The 18,608-nt window shown below is 42.6% G+C and overlaps 1 protein-coding gene across 1 annotated transcript in view; it reads right to left on the bottom strand.

Moving 5' to 3' along the window:
* The window catches only part of Plce1 (phospholipase C epsilon 1), a 290,498-nt gene that overhangs the window by 141,336 nt on the left and 130,554 nt on the right, over positions 1–18,608 (bottom strand). Inside the window, exon 3 of the mRNA XM_060388995.1 lies at positions 12,590–12,875. Within this exon, the coding sequence (XP_060244978.1) occupies positions 12,590–12,875 (286 nt within the window). The remainder of the gene's footprint in view (positions 1–12,589; positions 12,876–18,608) is intronic.

The raw sequence follows: 18,608 nt of genomic DNA, 5'->3' as shown, positions 1-18,608 counted from the left end.
CTGATGGCTAATGAGGCTGAGCATTTCTTTAAGTGTTTCTCTGCCATTCGATATTCCTCTATTGAGAATTCTCTGCTTAGCTCTGTTCCCCATTTTTTAATTGGATTATTTGGTTTGTTGCTAATATTACTCAGCAATGAAAAACACGGAAATCATGAAATTTGCAGGTAAATGGTGGGAACTGGAAAGGATCATCCTGAGTGAGCTATCCCAGAAGCACAAAGACACACCCGGTATATACTCACTCATATAGACATATAATATAGGATAAACCTACTAAAATCTGTACACCTAAAGAAACTAATCAAGCGGGAGAACTCAGGCTAAAATGCTAAATCCCTATCCCCAAAGGCAAAGAGGATGGACATCAGAAGAAGAAGAAAACAGGAAACAAGTTAGGAACCTGCCACAGAGGGCCTCTGAAAAGCTCTGCACTGCAGACTATCAATGCAGATGCTGATGTTGGGCAGAGTGCATGGAAATCTTATGAAAGAAGTGGGAAATAGTAAGATCTGGAGAGGACAGGAGCTCCACAAGGAGAGCAACAGAACTAAAAAATTTGAACACAGGGGTCTTTCCAGAGACTCATACTCCAACCAAATACCATGCATGGAGATAACCTAGAACCCCTGCACAGATGTAGTCCATGGCAGTTCAGTGTGGGTTCCATAGTAATGGAAACAGGGACTGCCTCTGACATGAACTGATTGGCCTGCTCTTTGATCACCTCCACCTGAGGGGGGAACAGCCTTACCAGGCCAGAAGATGACAGTGCAGCCACTCCTGATGAGATCTGATAGATTAGGATCAGAAGGAAGGAGAGGAAGACCTCCCCTATCAGTGGTCTTGGGGAGGGGCATGCGTGGAGAAAGGGGAGGGAAGGTAGAATTAGGAGGGGAGGAGAGAGGGGTTTATGGGGGGGATACAAAGTGAATAAAGTGTAAGTAAAATAAAACAAGAGAAAAAAATGCCAGCTTTCTTGGGGCTGAGCTAGAGCAGGAGGTAAGTTTTCTGGGAAGATGAAGAGACTCAGGGCAGGAAAGGTGCTGCCCATGTTGATGCTCCTTAGAATTATGGAAGGTCCTGGTGTGGATGGGAGACATAAACCCTGAATGTAAGATCCAGGAAGGGTTGCTGTCTCATATTCCTGTCCTGAGGTTTGCCTTGACCTAGCACTCAACACAGCTTCAGAGACCTCCCCTTGGGCCCCATAAACCTGACCCTGCTATCCCCCCTCCTGAGACTTATCCTACCATTAGAACTTTGCTTTTGCTATTTCTGATTGTCATCTTTGCTCCATCTTCACTTTGGGAGACAATATTCTAATAAATTCATATGCTTTATATATTGTATCACATTGTACTTTCTAGAATGAGTATATGCACTGGCCCATTCTACAGGTTAAGATGATGAAATGTAGGAAGAGAGGAATTAAGTGATCTTCCCAGATCATGCCCTGAATATATTTGGGAGTCTTATTATAGTTCACGTGCTTTTTTTTCTTTTTTAAAGAAAACTAACAAAAATATTTGCTTTTAAATTTTAACTTATTTTTAAAGTTAGCATACAAAGTAAAGGGTCTCATATATTTATACATGATCATTTAAGTTTATTAATATTATACATAAGCATATAATATATACTTTGTTCTAATTAATTATACTATTAATTATACTTTGTTTTAATTAATTCCCCTCCTCCACTGCCTCGTACCCCCTGCCCTCTCTTATTGGTCCTCTTCCTCTTTCCCAAATAATCACTCCTCTGCATTCAGGTCACATGTATTTTGTTACCATCTCCCTCCCCCTCCCAAACCCTACATTCTTAACCACTGAACTTTGCCTTGGTGTATCACCCAACAATATAGTCACTTGTTCATACAGTCAATTTACTCTGTCAAGTAAATTATCAGTTCCCAGAGTTGAAAAAAACTGTCTTTCTCTTCTGTTTCAACCTTAGCTAAGAAAGGTCTGAGCAAATATGTGTAGGTGTTTCCAATAACTACATTATATGACACCCATTTCCTAGGTAAATCAGAGTCAGATAACGGCTGGATGTAGCTCTAGACTAATTCAAACCATGTTCCTGTGAGCTCGGGGTCTGTAACCACTGAGGGCTCAGTTCCAAGCTGCTCTGTGCCTTGCTTTCCCATTTAAATGTCTGATCTCTACCTTATGGAAGGTTGTGAACATCAGGGGATTATATATATATTTTTTTAACCAGCTCCCTGCACTGTTCCCAAACAGTACTTAACATAGTCTATAGCCCACAGTGGGCACTAAAGTGATGTAATAGCTCTCCACACTGCCTGCCAGTTTTCTTTTCTTTCTTTCTTTTTTTTTCTCTTTTTTCAAAGGAGTCTGAAAATGATATGACTTAGCTGTTAGGGAGAGACAGCCATAAAGTTTTGCTCTACTATGCATATAGAAAACTAAACTATTAAGCTAGAAGAATGACAAAGGATATTGAAAATAGAAATAGGGGTTGGGAATATACCAAGACTCCAACCATGGAAAATGTGAATGCTCTCTGGAGCCATTCCAACCTCAGAATTTCTATCACAATTCCAATAGGTCTAGCTTGGTTTTAACATACTATTTTCAGGAAGGAAAAAATAAAAGTGTATGTTATTGGTTCAGAGCTCCAACCATTGGTGGGTTGGCAACTGAGATATTACAACATTTCAAAGGACAGAGTGAAACACACACATTCTCATCAGACTCAAGCTGAGTGGCTGAAACAAGATGTTAACCCACTCAAAGACCCTGGAGGCTCCAGCCTTTCTCCTTGGATAGCTCTGCAAGGCATCCGGCAAGTTCCAGTTTGGGCAGGGGTTTGTTTATTCTGCTTGGTTCAAGTCAGGGTTACGGATCCCTAATGGTTTCAGCGTCCCTAAAGGTTTTCCACATTTGGGCAAGATCTATGCTTTATGTCAGTCCCAAGGAGGCTTTGCTCCCAGCTGCTTTGCTGAGCCAGATACAGATATGCTAGAAGCACTCAGATAGCTGTACTCAGGGTAGATGCTATTCCTTGACACAGACATAGAGATTTAAAAAAAAAAAAAAAAAGCAAAACAACAACAAAAAAACAGTACCATGTTGTAGTAAAAATGCCCCATTCTTAACCAACTGTATTTAACTACATTTTTCATTACATTTCATTTTTTCCTCAGGTGATGTTGAATTTTCTAAACTAGTCCTTTTTCTGCAATCACTACTTCATGGCAACCCAAACTAACAAGGGCTCTTACTGACTCTTGGATCTTCATTTTGAGCACACCAATTCCTAATGCAGAAGTAATCTGCATTACCTGAGCTTGCAGCTGCCACTCTTCTCCACACAGGGGTTACCTTTCAGGCTCTGGGCCACAGGCCACTCACTGTTGGTAGGACTTTCCTAAAATCCAACTTGCTAAGACCCTGCCTAGGCTCTCTAAAGCATTACCACCAAGCTTTTACCTCGCTCTCTGACTTGTAGGCACATCAGTCAAATGACTCTTCCCTCTCCCTGTGACACTGGACCACTTCCTTTTCATCTCCCAGGCTATATACACACTTCCCCCTCACATCTCTCCCACTTCTCCACCTGCTCTACCTCCTGGCTCTTCAGGGAGCCTGAACGTGCAAGCCTGGGTCAAGACGTTGTCTCCTCTTTGCTCCAACTCCTGGTCTAGCTTCCTTCCTGAATCATTGAACTGAAACACCCCACAGCATAAGAGACAACCAGAATGTAATATAAGACTCACAAATGTGGGTGCCTGCAGGGCCAGGCAGGTATGAAAATGAGGTGTGGCAGGAGTAAGTCGGGGAGGCTGATGTGTTTCATATGTGGGTTAGCGCCTGCCTGCCAAGCTAAGGGAGAACAGTGGCACTGGGTAGCCAGAAACACCATGACCACAGCAACTCAGGGAAGAAAGGGTTTATTTCACCTTCCAACTCTCGGGCCACACTCTATCACTCAGGGATGTCAGGGCAGGTACTCAAGGCAGGACCTGGAAGAAGGAAGGAATGCAGAGGGTCTGGAGGGATGCTGTTTACTGGCTTTTTCCTCACAGCTTGCTCAGCCTGCTTTCTCATACCATCCAGGACCATCCGCACGTGAGTGGCACTACTCGCTGTGGGATAGACTCTTCCATATTGATCAGCAATCAAGAAAACAAACCACAGGCATAATTATGCACAGGACAATCTGTTTATGGGGCACCTCAACTGAGGTCCCCTCTTCTCAAAGGGCTCTAGCCTGTGTCAAGCGGACATAAAAACTAGCCAGTACCGCTCCCAAAGCCAGCAACAGTGAACGTGTAGCACACTTTCTACTGTTGTGAGGACAGAGAGAGGCAGAAGAGAGTTAGGTAGAAACAAAAAGAGTTCTCTAATGTAAGTAGGATGGTGCCTTCCCCCTCCTCTCTGCCCCTTGTTAAACCCCATTCACATTTCTTTAGACTCTTAAGTAGTTTTAGAATCTCCACACTCCACTCAAGACAGTTCATGCATGTACTTTTCTCTGTGCCTCTAGGTGCTATACTTATTTCAAATACATCCCTTAGCCATGCTAAAGCTGCACTCTTATTTGTCATTTGTCCGTCTCTACTGGCAGTGTAGTCCTAGAAAGTAAAGGCTGCTTCTTGTTTACTGCTATAGTTTTGGCACAGAGAAGATGCTCAGTAAATATTGTGAAGTAAATGCCTGAATGAATGAAATGCATGAATTGCATGAAAACTAAGGAAAATCTAAGGAAGTTACAAATGGCTGCCAGAAGCCACAGGTAACTTAATCTTAGGTATTCCCTTAAGTTGCTAGTGCAAGGGCCCATAGCCAGGAAAACCCACACTATGACTGTGTTTATTGGAGAGCTGGTAAATGTAGCAGAGGGCTGGCAGGTGGGATTCCTTAAAAAAGAGTGGGAGCACCATCACCACCACCATCCTCAAGGCTGATTGAAGACTTATAAGGTACTAGATTCCTTGTATACCTATCCTACCCAGTTGTTAGTCTGATTTTCATTTTACCGATGCAGAAATTGAAGTTCGGAAGAGTAAAGCTGTTTTAAATGGGAGCATTGATGTCAAGACTCAAACCCAGGACAGAGTGATGCTCACATCCAACTCCACCTCAACAACAGCACAAGTCAGAGACTAATTTTCCTAACAGAACCAAGAGAGCCTAAAGTAGCACTCATTCATGTGTGGGTACCTTTCATCACCTCACTTCAACAAAGCCTCCATGTCTCCTCTCTTCTGATTTCATTTCGAGGTGGAACCCAAATGGTTTTCATTACAGCCACTAACAACAGGCAGTGAGGGGCCTGACCTCATCAAAGCCTTCACACTGGCCTCTTTTCAAAATTCTAAGTGCAGTGTGTGCTCATGGAGACAGTACATCAAGATAGATGATGCACGAACAGCCTTTCTTGGCCATAACCATGCTGATGGGAGCTTTGACCCATTCTCCCAATTATTTTAAGTTGCATTTCTCGTTTTGTTTATCTATTGTTAGTCTTTTCAGCTTCAAACACAGTTCTTAAGTTCTTTCTTTAGCTCTGAGTTCAGAAGCAGTATTTGATTCCCCTGGCGCAATCCAGTTGCTGTGTTCTTTTTCTGATTAGATTTGCCTCTCCCTTACTCTGCTTTTTTTAAAAATTAAACATTTAATTAGCAACCCTGAAAAGTCATCTTTTAGAATAGTTTTCACTTTCAATATTTAGCAAGGTTTGGGGTTTAGAATACCTTGGAAACTAGTCACTATTAAATTAGATCTTGGTGTGCATTTCAGATATCTCTGGCAGATGAATTTCTGGAATATGTAACCAACATTTGACATTTTAATTTGAAGCCCTGAGTGCTTCTTAGGCACTAGACTTTGTGCCAATCACCTTCCTGGATTCACTGATTAGAACTCAAAGGACCCTCAGTTATCTGGTATACTGCCTCCCATCCTTTCCTCACCCCGTGGCAACACTTCCACTGAGATATAGGACAGAATGTTTTCTTTCCATAAAGTAATTTCTGGGGGCAAAATGAAGACAAGTAAGAGTTGACTAAGATACAGCTACCAATCAAATTAGGGGTCACATCTGATGGCACACTCACTCTGGATCAAAGCTGGCTGACCAGATGCTGAGGTTACCCTGTGTATGGATTCTGTTTTTGCAACAGCACCTGACTACCTGGGGCCCCAGAGGCATTTTGTCATGTGCCAGTCAAACTTCCTGATACTGTGACATTTAGCCCCATTTCAGTTGAGCAGGCCAGCGATTTCTCACTTTAGGTAGTAAGGGCTATTTCAGCTGGCCTGAGACCAAGCATTACGTCTTCTCTGGAATGAGAAACACGGTTCTACAAGCTGCAGATTTCTACATGTATCTGCATTCTACCCATAGTTGACATAACTCTAGGCCACAGCAGGCGACTAATGAATAATTCTTAATTAATTAACTGCTACAGAAATATACTCAGCATCACATTAAGGTATATTTTTATCCACCAAATAATTTCAAGGTAGCAAAACTAATAAGTCAGGACGTTTCTTTAAACAAACAGAAACCCTGGATTTGAAGCTATGTGCATACCTTCTCAGCCTGGTAGGCATGCAAGGGCTAACTGTTTTGATTAGGAGGAAGTCCAGTGAGACAGCCATTATAAACAAAGCTATTTATGAGATATAGTTATGCACTCCAAAGGTGTATGTTTTCCTACGATGATTTCTGGTTTTAGTATTCAAAGCTATTAACTCCTGAGAAAGAAACTGATAGCATATAGTTATTGCAGTAAAAGAAAAATATATAATTTGAAAATGTGTCAGACTTTTCTATCAGAAGCAAAATACCTTCTAATTTCAAATAAGAAGATTGACTCTATGAGACACTCTTTGTTCTTATATCACTCTTCTAGCTATAGTCTATGAATGACCAGTAGCTTGAATAGCTATGCACAGATGTACAGGCAAATGTAAAATTATTAAAAACAAACAGTGGCATTTTTCTTTCCTGTTGCATACTTTAAATGTCAGTCACTACACTTTATACTGGTAAAGTGTGATGTTTAATCTTGTCATTTACAAACTTTACTTAATAATGTTAGAGGGAAAAGTGTGCCTGTGGCACTGTCTGTTCTATCAGCTGATGACACATACACATGTGAGGACACCCAATTGCTCTATTTGAAAAATTCTAATCACCACATCTTTATTTTATTGTTCTCTTTCAGCACCTCATATTTCTATGGATTACCTCACCCTTTTCTCTCCATTTTTACTGTATCTTGTGGGGATTTATCATTGTTCTCATGCTTTGCTTTGGGAGAGACAGATCTTTTAATACTACCCAGGCTAGCTTCAAACTTGGCATCCTTCTGCCTGGGCCTCTCACAGGCTGAGTGCAGGTGTGTACCCGCAGATGCCACTGCACTTGGATACTTTGTGAGTCTATTAAGGCGGCGATTCTTTTGACCGCCATTACCACAGTGTTGACCTTGGCAGTCTAATGAGGCTAGTAGGGGGAGGGGAGTAACAGAAGAGACAGTAAGTGAGAGAGATCAACTAGTAGAAATCGCTTCATCAAGAGCAGAGGCTCTCCACCTGTCCATCTGGAAACAGCACACTCTTACAATTAAGGGCATATCCTGCTGATTAACGCTTTATATCAGAACATGTCTCTTGAGATGGAGAGACCGTCTGACAATTGACAGCAATTATCCTGAAAATTACTTTGCTTTCTGTTACTGTGATAAGCACCGTGTTCACGAGCAACCTGCAGAGGAAAGGATTGATTTCACTTACTCTTCCAGATCACACATATATCATATCATTGAGGGAAGCCAAGGCAGGAGCCACGTTCTGGAGTCAGGAACTAAAGCAGGGACTGTGAAGGAATGTTGCTTACTTGCTTGCTCCCTGTGGCTTGCTCAGCTGGCTTCCTTATACAACCCAGGACCATATTCCCAGGGTGACAGCCTCCACAGTGGAGTGAGCCCTTCCATATCAAATGACAGTCAAGAAAATACCCTTTTTTGAGGCTTACTCTTCACAGCTGACTCTAGGCACATAGCAAGTTGACACTAAAACAAACTACCATGTCGTGAAATCATGAGGACCGGAGTTCAGATCCCAGCTACCCATGTAACAATCTGGGCATCAATACTGCCATCACAGAGGCTCTGTAGTGGTATGGAGATAAGAGTGTTGCTGGGACTTTCTGGTTTTCAGCCTTTCCAAAACATGAAGGACCCAGGTTTAGGGAAAGACTCTGCCTCAATGAAATAAGTGGAGGGTGACAGAAGAGGACATCAGATGTTTTCTTTTGGCCTCTGCAAATGCACACAGGCAAGCGCACCTGTACACACGTAAGTATAAATTCATACATAGATACACAGGTACACGCAAAAATGAATAAACAAAAAATCATTAATATCTTGGAATCTGGGAAACTTTCAACTTAATAGACCATTTACAATTATCCTAAGGACAAAACAAACAAACAAACAGAAAAAACCAAAACCAAAACAAACAAACAAACAAACAAAAATAAACTCTGCTCACTCTCTGGATTATTGGCTGTCTCCATCTTCAGACCATCCTACACACAATGGCAAAGACACAAGGTTGCCAGAGCCCTGGCTTGGGCATGGTGATAAGCTGCTGGACAGCCTCTTCCCTTATTTTTTCCAGCAAGTTGCTGCAATCCCCATTTGTACCCAAAGCCACTACCAGAAGGCGAATTCCTCAGATCTTTGTAAACTCATGTAGGCCTAGGAAGGAAGACCGGCATGGCTGAGCCCTTCTTCCCCATCCCCACTTCAGTTTCTCTCATTAACTGTGGTAAAATAGGCAAAAACTTACAGCTTCTTCCCTAACATTTCTGAATGGGGGTTCATAAGCATTAAGTACATTCCCTGCCCATCTCCAGAACTGTCCTCTTGGAAAACTGAAACTGTGCCAACTAACTCCACATTCCCCATTGCCTCAGCTATAACTGCCATTCCACTTTCTGCCTCCACCACTGAGAAGAGACCATGTGCCTTGTACAAGTGGAATTTTCTGCCTCCTCCTTTGTTTCTACCTCCCCCAGTTCATTTTCACAGGCTTCAAACATGAACTCCCCCTTGGAGAGGTCATCCTTTGACCCTCTTCTTTCCCTTTTCTCTCTGGGGAAATGCTCCTGTGCTTTTCCATCTCTCCCACTTTGTTCCATTTTTTAAAAAGTAACTCTGGAATGTTCTGGTTCTTCCATCCAGGTAGGAGCATCAAAGTGCAAGTGACCATCATCAAGAACTAGAGCTGCCACCATGTATCATCTCAGAAACTGGATGAGAACTCTTCTCAAAGTCCAGTAGAAGTCTTAACTTGTTACTCATCTCCAATGGAAATAATTTCTTCTTGACAGGAAATGCCATTTAACCCACTTCTAATGTTTCCCACCCCACACCCTGCTGAAGAACAACTTTCAGCAGCCCGCAGTAGAGTGTGTAGATTTCCGTTTGTGCGCAGGTTGACAAGATTCTGAGAACTAAAGTCTAGGAACCAAACCACATTTAGTGCCACTTCTCCGACAGAGTGTCTAAGGGTCCACATAGCTCCTGAGAAGTAAACTTCCAGAACACAGTCTACTTGAGAGCTGAAGACTGAATATGTGTTGTGTATTCTTTACAAGTTTCTTCTGCTTTCTTGGTTTTCTTTAGACACAATTGTGTATGGAGCTGAGGTTGGTCTCAAACTGATTATCCTTGTGAGTCAGCCTCCTAAGTGCCATTATACCTGTATCCTTATAGGTCAACCTTTCATTAGCAATTCAAACCTGAAAGCTACCAACCAAATCTATGCCACAGAACACATAGTGAACAATGAAAGAAGTGGCCAACCGAAGCAGAGCACTCAGCCTCTTTTTCTAGGTTCCCTGGTGGTTCAAGACCTGCTACCCAACATGAAAATTCTACAGATTCTGACTATCCTGTGCCTTGTAAGTCTCAGTTGTTTGTGTTTTCTTCTTTAAAAAGTAATTTTTAAATTAAACTAAATACAATTTTTAAGACAGGGTCTCACTATGACTGTTCTGGAACTCACCATACTTTGGAAATTTAATTGACAAAAGTCGCATGCATTTGCTGTTTACAAAATAATGTTTTCGAAATATACCACAGAATGGCATATTTGAGCTAGTTAATGCAGGTTTTCCTTTGCTTTGTGTGTGTCTGTGTGTGTTGAGAAACCCATTTGGTCGGGGTGTTTTGTTGCACATTTCCCACTGCATATTGAAGAAATATATTTAACTGAGGCATTTTGAAACTTTGCAAACCCCATGCAAGAGAGCACTGGCATTGAAATCAGCCTCCAAGATAACAAGCTAGAAACAACAGAAGCAAGCCCAGAGCAAAAAATCAACCAGCTAATGGTGTTATTTAGCAGGAACTAATTTGATGGTTACTAGAAACCATTAAGAAGCCACACACAGAAAATTAAATTCTAGCTCAAGCTTAAGACACCAGTTGAAAGCTCTCACATTAGCTGATGGTCTAGTGTGGCTCCAGGGGGAAGTGAGGTGAGGCGCTATTCCCAACAAGGAAGCACAACAGCAATCAAGATCAAGTTAGGATGCCTCACAGCAGCAGGTGCACTGGCCAGGGTCTTTACTCTCACAGGTTTGTGGGACACTGTTAGCACTCCTGTCTCAGTTGCGACCTTAGCTTTCTGGAAGAAGAGGGTCGCGTGTATTGACTTTGCTTTGCTTTTATTTCATGCTCAGTCATTTGTCAGATATAACTCCACCTCCACCCCTTGAGCACTGGGACAGTCCTTATGATACTTACCTTGCCACAATTACATATTATTCTTTAATTATTTCATGCATGCCAGTCTTGCCACCTTGTACATACAGAGCAAAGAAGCTGACTGGCAGCACCACAGCTGGATCTTCCATAACACCTTCAGTCTATGGAGTACAGCATGGATATGTGGTAAGCGTGGGTTGGTGAACTCTCATGAGGGCCTGCCATGCAGTCGCATGCACTGAAACCATGCCAGTTCCACATGCTAATCTCAGCTCAATGTCTTGGGAAGAACAGCACAGAAAATGTTGTCCTGCTAGTGTCTGGGGGCAGGGGAGGCACATCAGAGCAGAGACACTTTCAGTCCTGGGGTGGTGCTGCTGGTGGTGGGGGTTCCTTACTGTGTAGACAGTTAATGTGCCACAAAGGTGGGGTCTATAGCCAGAACCAACTTTCTCCATGTTATTGTTTCAGATTAGTACTCCCACGCTGTGTGTTTCCCTTCTCTTCCTCATTTGAAGCCAATCCCCACATGCTAAGGCAATAGCAGAAAACCATCCAATATGGCACTCCTTATGGACTATCAGGAAGAAGTGGCATTCCTCTCAGGCCTGCCAAGGGTGAATTCGAGGACAGAACAAGAGAGGCTGATGATGGAGGAGCAAGGTCACTGCCTGGCTAGCCCTGGTCTGAGGGCTCACTGTAGAGGGACAGTGTTTACTCTCTGACTGAGCAGCTGGATGTCAGATGCAGCCCTTGGCAGCCCCCAGGGCAGTGGAACACAACCTTGCATGGTCCCTGTCTAGCTGGTAGCTTCCTGCCAGGGAAGGCTGCCAAGCAGTTTGTGACAGCTGTGTAGTGAGCAAGTCTCTGAGGTTCTCTAGTGCACGGCCGTTTGTGACTATGTATGTGTCTACGTATCATGGGAGATCACAGGGTCCCTATTTTCCACTGGCTTTCATTTCTCTGTGCTATCCCTGCTTTTCTTGGCCTTTACAATGGGATTGTCAGCAGAAACCTATTCATTCTATATGTGAAGAATATTTATTTAGGTTTTGCTCTGTTCCTAAGCAGTGCTGAATTTCAATGCAATCATATTTACTTACTAGCATCTTATCAGAATAATTAACATCTTTCATGGATTTTTGCTAGCAGAAACTGCCCACCTGCATAATTGTGGGGTTTTGTTTTGTTTAAGATTTAAAGATCAGCAAGATGGCTTAGTGGGTAAAGATGTTTGCCATCAAGCCCAAAGACCTGAGTCCAATCTCTGGCACCCATATGGTGGAAGGGTAGAACCAATGTCCTACAAGTTCTCTCTTTTATGACCTCCAGATGCACAACTGTAACATATGTGCAATCATCTACCCACCGCCACATGCAAAATAAAGAAACAAATCTAAAAGAATTAAAGATAGAATTTTAGCCATTTACTATTTTTGAAAAATGAACTTTAAGCCAGATGTGGTGGAGCACACCTTTAATCCCAGCATTCAGGAGGCAGAGGCAGGTGGATCTTTGTGAATTCAAGGACAGCCTGGTCTACAAAGCAAGTCCAGGACAGCTAATGTTACACAGAGAAACCTTGTCACACACACACACACACACACCAACAAACAAAAAAGAAAAAATGAACTTTAAAACATTAATGATTGTTATCTGTTTAAGTCTTAAGAGACTTAATTTTTCTGTTTACTCAAAACAGCTTTTGATTTGTGTTCTTAGAGTTTCTGACATGTGGACTCAATTTTTTACCAGCAGATACATATTGAATGGTTAAGACTTTCTCTAATGGCAAATATGAAAAGTTAAGAATGAAATTCTAGACATTACCTTTCAGCATTATTCGTCCAGTGGATCCTCCGAAGGTACTGAGAAGGCTGCTTCTTGCTCCTGAAGATGTGGTTGCCTCGAGGAGAGAACCGGTGATATACTGGGCTATGGATGTCCTTTGGAGGGTGGCACGGTACTCACATTTGGGGTCTCGTCCACATTGCTTTAAGCACAGGCCAGCTCTAATCGTTCCATGGGCTGCCTCAGAGCTTGGGAGATGTGTGGAGCAATGGAGAAGAGATCCAACTGTATCTTCTGTTTCTTCTCTTCTCACTGCACTGTAGATCTGTGAATAGCACAAAGTACAGGAAGTATTCATCTGGTTTCTTAGAAAAGCAAATTAGCTTGTTGACAAAATGCCAAGATGACTTATTAAGAAAGAAGGCTCAGTCGGTCTACGCACAAACACCTTTGAGCTCTGCACGAATGCATTAACCTGAACATTCTACAGACACCATCTATTTGGAGAAGCTCCGTGCAGTTATGAAACAGGCCATTCAAACAACTCTGCCATCAAGCAGAGCACTTAAAGTTGCACCAACCAAAAATACATTCAGCTCAAATTTCTCCTCCTCCACAGGAGAACAATGTTCTGTAGAGCCGCAAGGACAAACCCTTCTCTCATCCGTTTGGGCTCTCTTGCATGACTGACTGTGTCTGCCTGCCTTTCTCCATGATTCAATCTGACCTCCGCAGGGAATTCTTGCTTCATGAAGAAAGTAAAGCAGAGATGAGAGAGGGTCATGAGGAAGATTTCCCTCATGGGCATACTCTTCCAGTCTATCAGGTAGCATCGAAGTCTTTGACATTTTTACTCTCTTCCTCTACCCTCTTCTCTCACATTCAGAGAGTTAACCCCTGCCCAGTATTTCTTTATTTTTTTAACATCTTTTTAAAAAATGATTTATTGAACTTTATTTTATTTGCATTGGTGTGAGGTGTCAGATGCTTGGAACTGGGGTTACAGACAGTTGTGAGCTGCCATGTGGGTGCTTGGAATTGAACCCGGGTCCTTTGGAGGCACAGACAGTGCTCTTAACCACTGAGCCATCTCTCCAGGCCCCTGCCCAGTATTTCTGCTCTGTCATTTTCTCTGACCTTCTTCTTTGATCACTTGTATTCACCAAGAATGATCTGAGCAGAATATGTTGTCAGCCTTGTCTTCTTCCGATAGGATGGAATGACTAATGCAGTCATGAACATAGACATTGTGCAGTGTGATTCACTGTGGAGGAAAACATGGGCAAATGCAGAGGGTAAAACATACTGCTTGCACTGCAGTGTTTCCACATTTCGCTGAAGAAGAGTTCTGGCTATTATGGAGTTCAACAATACTGCAAGGAGGTGTTGGGTTGTGTGAGGTGGAGTCTTTCAGACAATATGTGAACACATGGAAGAAATGTCACACCAAGGTGCGTCTTTGGCTTTGTAAAGGAGGAAGGAAGGGATACTACTTGACAACGAATTCATCATGACACCCTGAACATCTTGCTTTGGTTTATTCACAGTTTCTGTGTCAGGTCTAGGCAAATCAAAGAGTTTTTCATCTCACAGAGATCACAGACCTACAATGAGCTTGTGGCAGAGTGGCAATGGAGGTGCCCTCATGATGCTGTACACTCCAAATTTTACCTTAACTATGGTTCTTAAAAAGCCCCTGTATTAGGTTCTTATAAAACCCTGGAACAATCTCAACATCCCACCCAACCCCAGCATTCAAACTGGGCTAACCTAGATTCATACTTTGCTTTTTTCTGCATGCTGATACATCCTTGCCATTTACAGTCAGAGTGACAATTCTTAGCTTTACTTTCTGTCATTAAACTTCCACACACAACTGTGTCCAAGAAAATGGTGTGTTGGGATTATATCCAGATTCTGAGGTGAGGTATAGGGGAGGGATGAATACCTGGTTCTGCCTTGACTGGCCAGAGAGTTGGTCATGAGCATGAGTAAGGGACTTGAAGGTTTTGAGTCAGGTTCCTCCTCTGTAAAGTGGGGCCAATAGTACCCAATAGTACTGTGGGATTCACTAAGGAAACTCATGTAGCATACCTGACTTAGTGTTAAGAAACAGCACCCATTACTATTGGGTAACTCTGTAGGACAGCATGCACTCCTCCTCAAGGAGGAGAGAGCACAGTCTACATTATTCAGCATGATGTAGTTATTACTATGCTTCATGGTGGCTGGACAATGTCATCCTAACCCTGTCTGGGCAAATGCAGCTCTCAGGCCATGACTTTCTTCTCAATGCCTGTCTTTTCCTAGACACTGATGTTATTAAAGAAGGAGAGCAATCTCTGTTGTCACCCTGTCATACATATCAAACCATACAGGCAATCTACACCTCAGTAAGTCCCACACAAACTCTTCAGGACTAAATGGTCCAGAATGTCACAAGCACATTCTTGTGAGGACTAAGAAAGGCTCCACAGGGAAAGCAGTGTTTGGCCTGAGCCTTAAGAAGCAGTTGTGACTCTAACTGCAGTTAAGTGGGGAAGGTAGTTCAGGATAGAACCCAAGCGATGAGGCTGGAAAATGCAGACTCTGTCTTGTCAATAGCAAATAGAGCAGGGTATACATGGAGGAGTGTGTGTGGAGTGCTAACTGTGCAGTGAGAAAGGCTAGACAGCCTGGTAACAGAGAGCCTTAAAGCAAAGAGTTCCAATCCTTTAGAGGGTGCAACCCTTGACACTTGGTATCTGTTTGTTCTTAGAAGAGAAATGAGGCCAAAATGTTTTGTTTAAAAAGATGAACAGACAGTTCTCAGTTACTAACAGGTTGCCTACTTTCTTTTCTTGCCAAGCTGCCCTCAGGCTTACTGTGCCCACAATCATTGCTCTATGATCTATACCTATTATAATACTTTTATAGATTCTGAATGGCCCATTTAGTCCTTTATCCAACTTTTCCAGTATATTTTTCTCAAAATCTTAGATCTAGAAGGTATGGCAAGACATACAGACATCTTGATCACAGAAACTTGAACACAGTAAATATTCGCCCCCCCCGATATTTGTACTTTAATGGAATATTAAAGATAACTATAAATGTTGTAAAGAAATTTATTTTGTTTTGCTTAACTGGATGTGTGAGTGTTTCTCACAATAATTGTTTGCTAAAGGACACTTAGCCCACAGAATGGCACAATATAATTTGCTCAATCTAATAGACTTCTCTTACTTCAAATTCCTTGATCTTGATGGGATCTCTGAAATACACTCCCCCCCCACCACAGCTCTTTTAAAGCCCTTTTTTCTCATTACACCATAGCTCCGTCTCCACCTGTTCTGTGTTTCTCTCACTACGCCTTCAGGATAGTTACAACGCAGCAGGGAAATGCCAACTGGCAACTAATACATGGAGGTTACAAAGTCATAGCTGTGAGCCAGATTCGGGCGTCAGATTGGCTTCATCCAACAGTGGGCCGATATCAGTGAAGTTTGTATGTACGTGTGAAGCTGAGGCATTCCCTGAACACTGGACAGCCTCATAGCACTGAAGTTCCCAAAAGATAACACATTGCAGGATTTCTATACTGTCACATGGAGCAAAAGGTTTTACCTGTTGGCATCAGTCTCTGGTTCTCTTTAGTTATCACATTTGTCCAATATCTGGTTATTGGTGGTAGAAATTCTGTGGCCCTTCTCTCAGTAATTTATGGAGAAGGGGGTAGATTTATACGGTAAGTATGCACAGAGGTTCTCCAGTGTGTCCTACCTATGTTCTTCCCGTGTTAATTGCTGAGTGTATATGGAGAAAGCCACTCTGTACTCTCAGAAGGTTGTACCTCATGCTATGCAAGCACCAAGGAAGGGAAGCAACCGGTAGTCTTATCTTGCTGTGAAGCCCATGAGCTAACAGTGACCAGCATGGCAAAGTAACCCTCAGGGAGCAATAGTGGCCCTCATATCGTAGCAGTAACCAACAGCTGTCTAATTAGACTGCAGGCTTACTCAGCGGGGAAATCATGCCTGGTACTAGAAACCTAGCCAATTACCTGGGGCTAGTGAGGTCACAGGTCTAAGAGGAGAACCTACTACTATCACTTTATTAAACCAGCACATTCCAAAATACATTCTAAATACTTATCCTTAGACCCACAGATAATTGTAGCTTTCATCCCTCATGAAAGAAGCTTCTCTTTGCAACAGAGATCATTATAGGAAAACACAACTGGTCAAAATGTAGAGAACAATTGATCATGAGGTGCCCAGCACTAATGGATACATCTACAACACAAGTGCTGCACCAAAGGTTCAGGGTACAGCTTAGAAAAGGGGATGGAAAGATTGTAAAAGCCGGAGAACCAAGAGTCTATGGTTCTGAGAGAGTGTGTCTCCTAGAAATCACAGGAATGCTTCACCCATGACATCTCAACAATATCCCAACCTAACCAAGACCCAAACAAGGGCAACAGCAATAGACATGCTACTCTGCAAGTGGGAAGTCTCACAGGGCCCCAACCCCAGACAAAGAACTACAGGCAACTAAGGAAGGCTGTGAGCAGGAGAATTAATTAGTCTTCCTCAGGGATGAGACCCTTAATTGGTCATCCAATACGAAGCAGTCAGCTTTGGGATCAAATGCATACAAGTAAATGAACTCAGCAAGTTGTGTTTGTATATTTACATGTGTGTGTATACAACGAAAAAGATGCCATGGATTTGAGAGGAAGCAAGGAGATACAGAAAGGGCTGGAAAGGAGAAATTATGTAATTATATTTAATTAAAAATAAAAATACAATAAAAGGTTGCACCTCACTTTAAACTTGAACAAAGAAATAGAAGGTAAAGAGCTCTAAGAACGAATGTCAATGTCTCTATCACCTCTACCACCAAAGCCCAGAAAGAGCATCTGAGTTAACAAGCCCTAGTCATACCAATTTTTGACAAACAAACCCAAAACATTTATTAGAAGAATGCTGAGCTGTGGACAGAATGGTGGTAGATACGGTAATCAGGGAACATGCCAAAACCAGTTACTAGCTCTTACCAGATCACTTCCTTATAAAAAGGAAGGAGCCTTGGCCATCTGGTATGCACACAGCAGAAAGAGCAGCCTCATTACTTACCAAGGCTCTGGAGCATAACTCTGCCTCCCAGCTCCCTCTCCTGCTTTCCAGCTGTGTGATCTTCCTTGGATAAACTGTTGCTATGCTATTCTCTGTGATGGACATATCTGCTTCATAAAGTTGAGGCTAGAATTGCAGTCTCTGATGCAGATAGTGCATTAAAAGAGCATCTAGAGCTCAGTAAATGGTGACAGTGGCGCCTGTACTGACTGTGGCAGCTGTAAAACTGTGCATTCTCTCCCTACTAACTCATCACTTGCTTTCCCAGTGGGAACTTATTCAAGCAGAACCTAACAAAAATATTTTTATAGTGGAGTCTGTCCCCTGTTGTTGTTTTGGGCTTTGCAACAATGACAATGTGAGGAAACCCCAGTTGGCCAGTTAGCAGATGAGACCCTAGCTCAGTTGCTCCTGTCATGGCAGCTGATGGTCCGCCAAGATCCAGCCTTGCAGTGAAACCACCTTGGTTCCCAGGTCCTCCGTTGCTGCCACAGATGCATAAGGCAGCCATGTAGATACTCGTAGATCCAGGCTAGAACAGCCAGGTAGTTCATAGAATCATGGAGCAAGTAAACGACTGCTGTGGAAAGCCACGGGAACAGACATCAGGTGAGGTGTTGGGCATATCAGTGTTGACCCCAAATTATTTAGATTGATTTTATTTTGCAGGTGAGAAACATAGCTAACCTTACATAGCTAATGGCTAAGCCTAGATTAAGAGTCATGATAATCCTGCTCCTTTACCTAGCTTTATCTATTGTCCCATGCATGGGCACACAGCTCAATTGTGTGACTCAAGGTCCCATTGTTCTTTGGCACGGGGTCTTAGCGATGCTAACACTGATGTTGTTTATATTCATGCTTTTCCTTCTCATGCTAAATTACTTTTTAAAATAGTCAAGTTGTGACTAATGAATGACCAAAAGTGTTTCCTTTATATG

The sequence above is a fragment of the Meriones unguiculatus genome, chromosome 1 (assembly GCF_030254825.1).
Source record: "Meriones unguiculatus strain TT.TT164.6M chromosome 1, Bangor_MerUng_6.1, whole genome shotgun sequence".
Taxonomy (NCBI): Eukaryota; Metazoa; Chordata; class Mammalia; order Rodentia; family Muridae; genus Meriones; species Meriones unguiculatus.
Note: the sequence above shows the minus strand (reverse complement) of the source record. Positions and strands in the feature narration are given on the sequence as shown.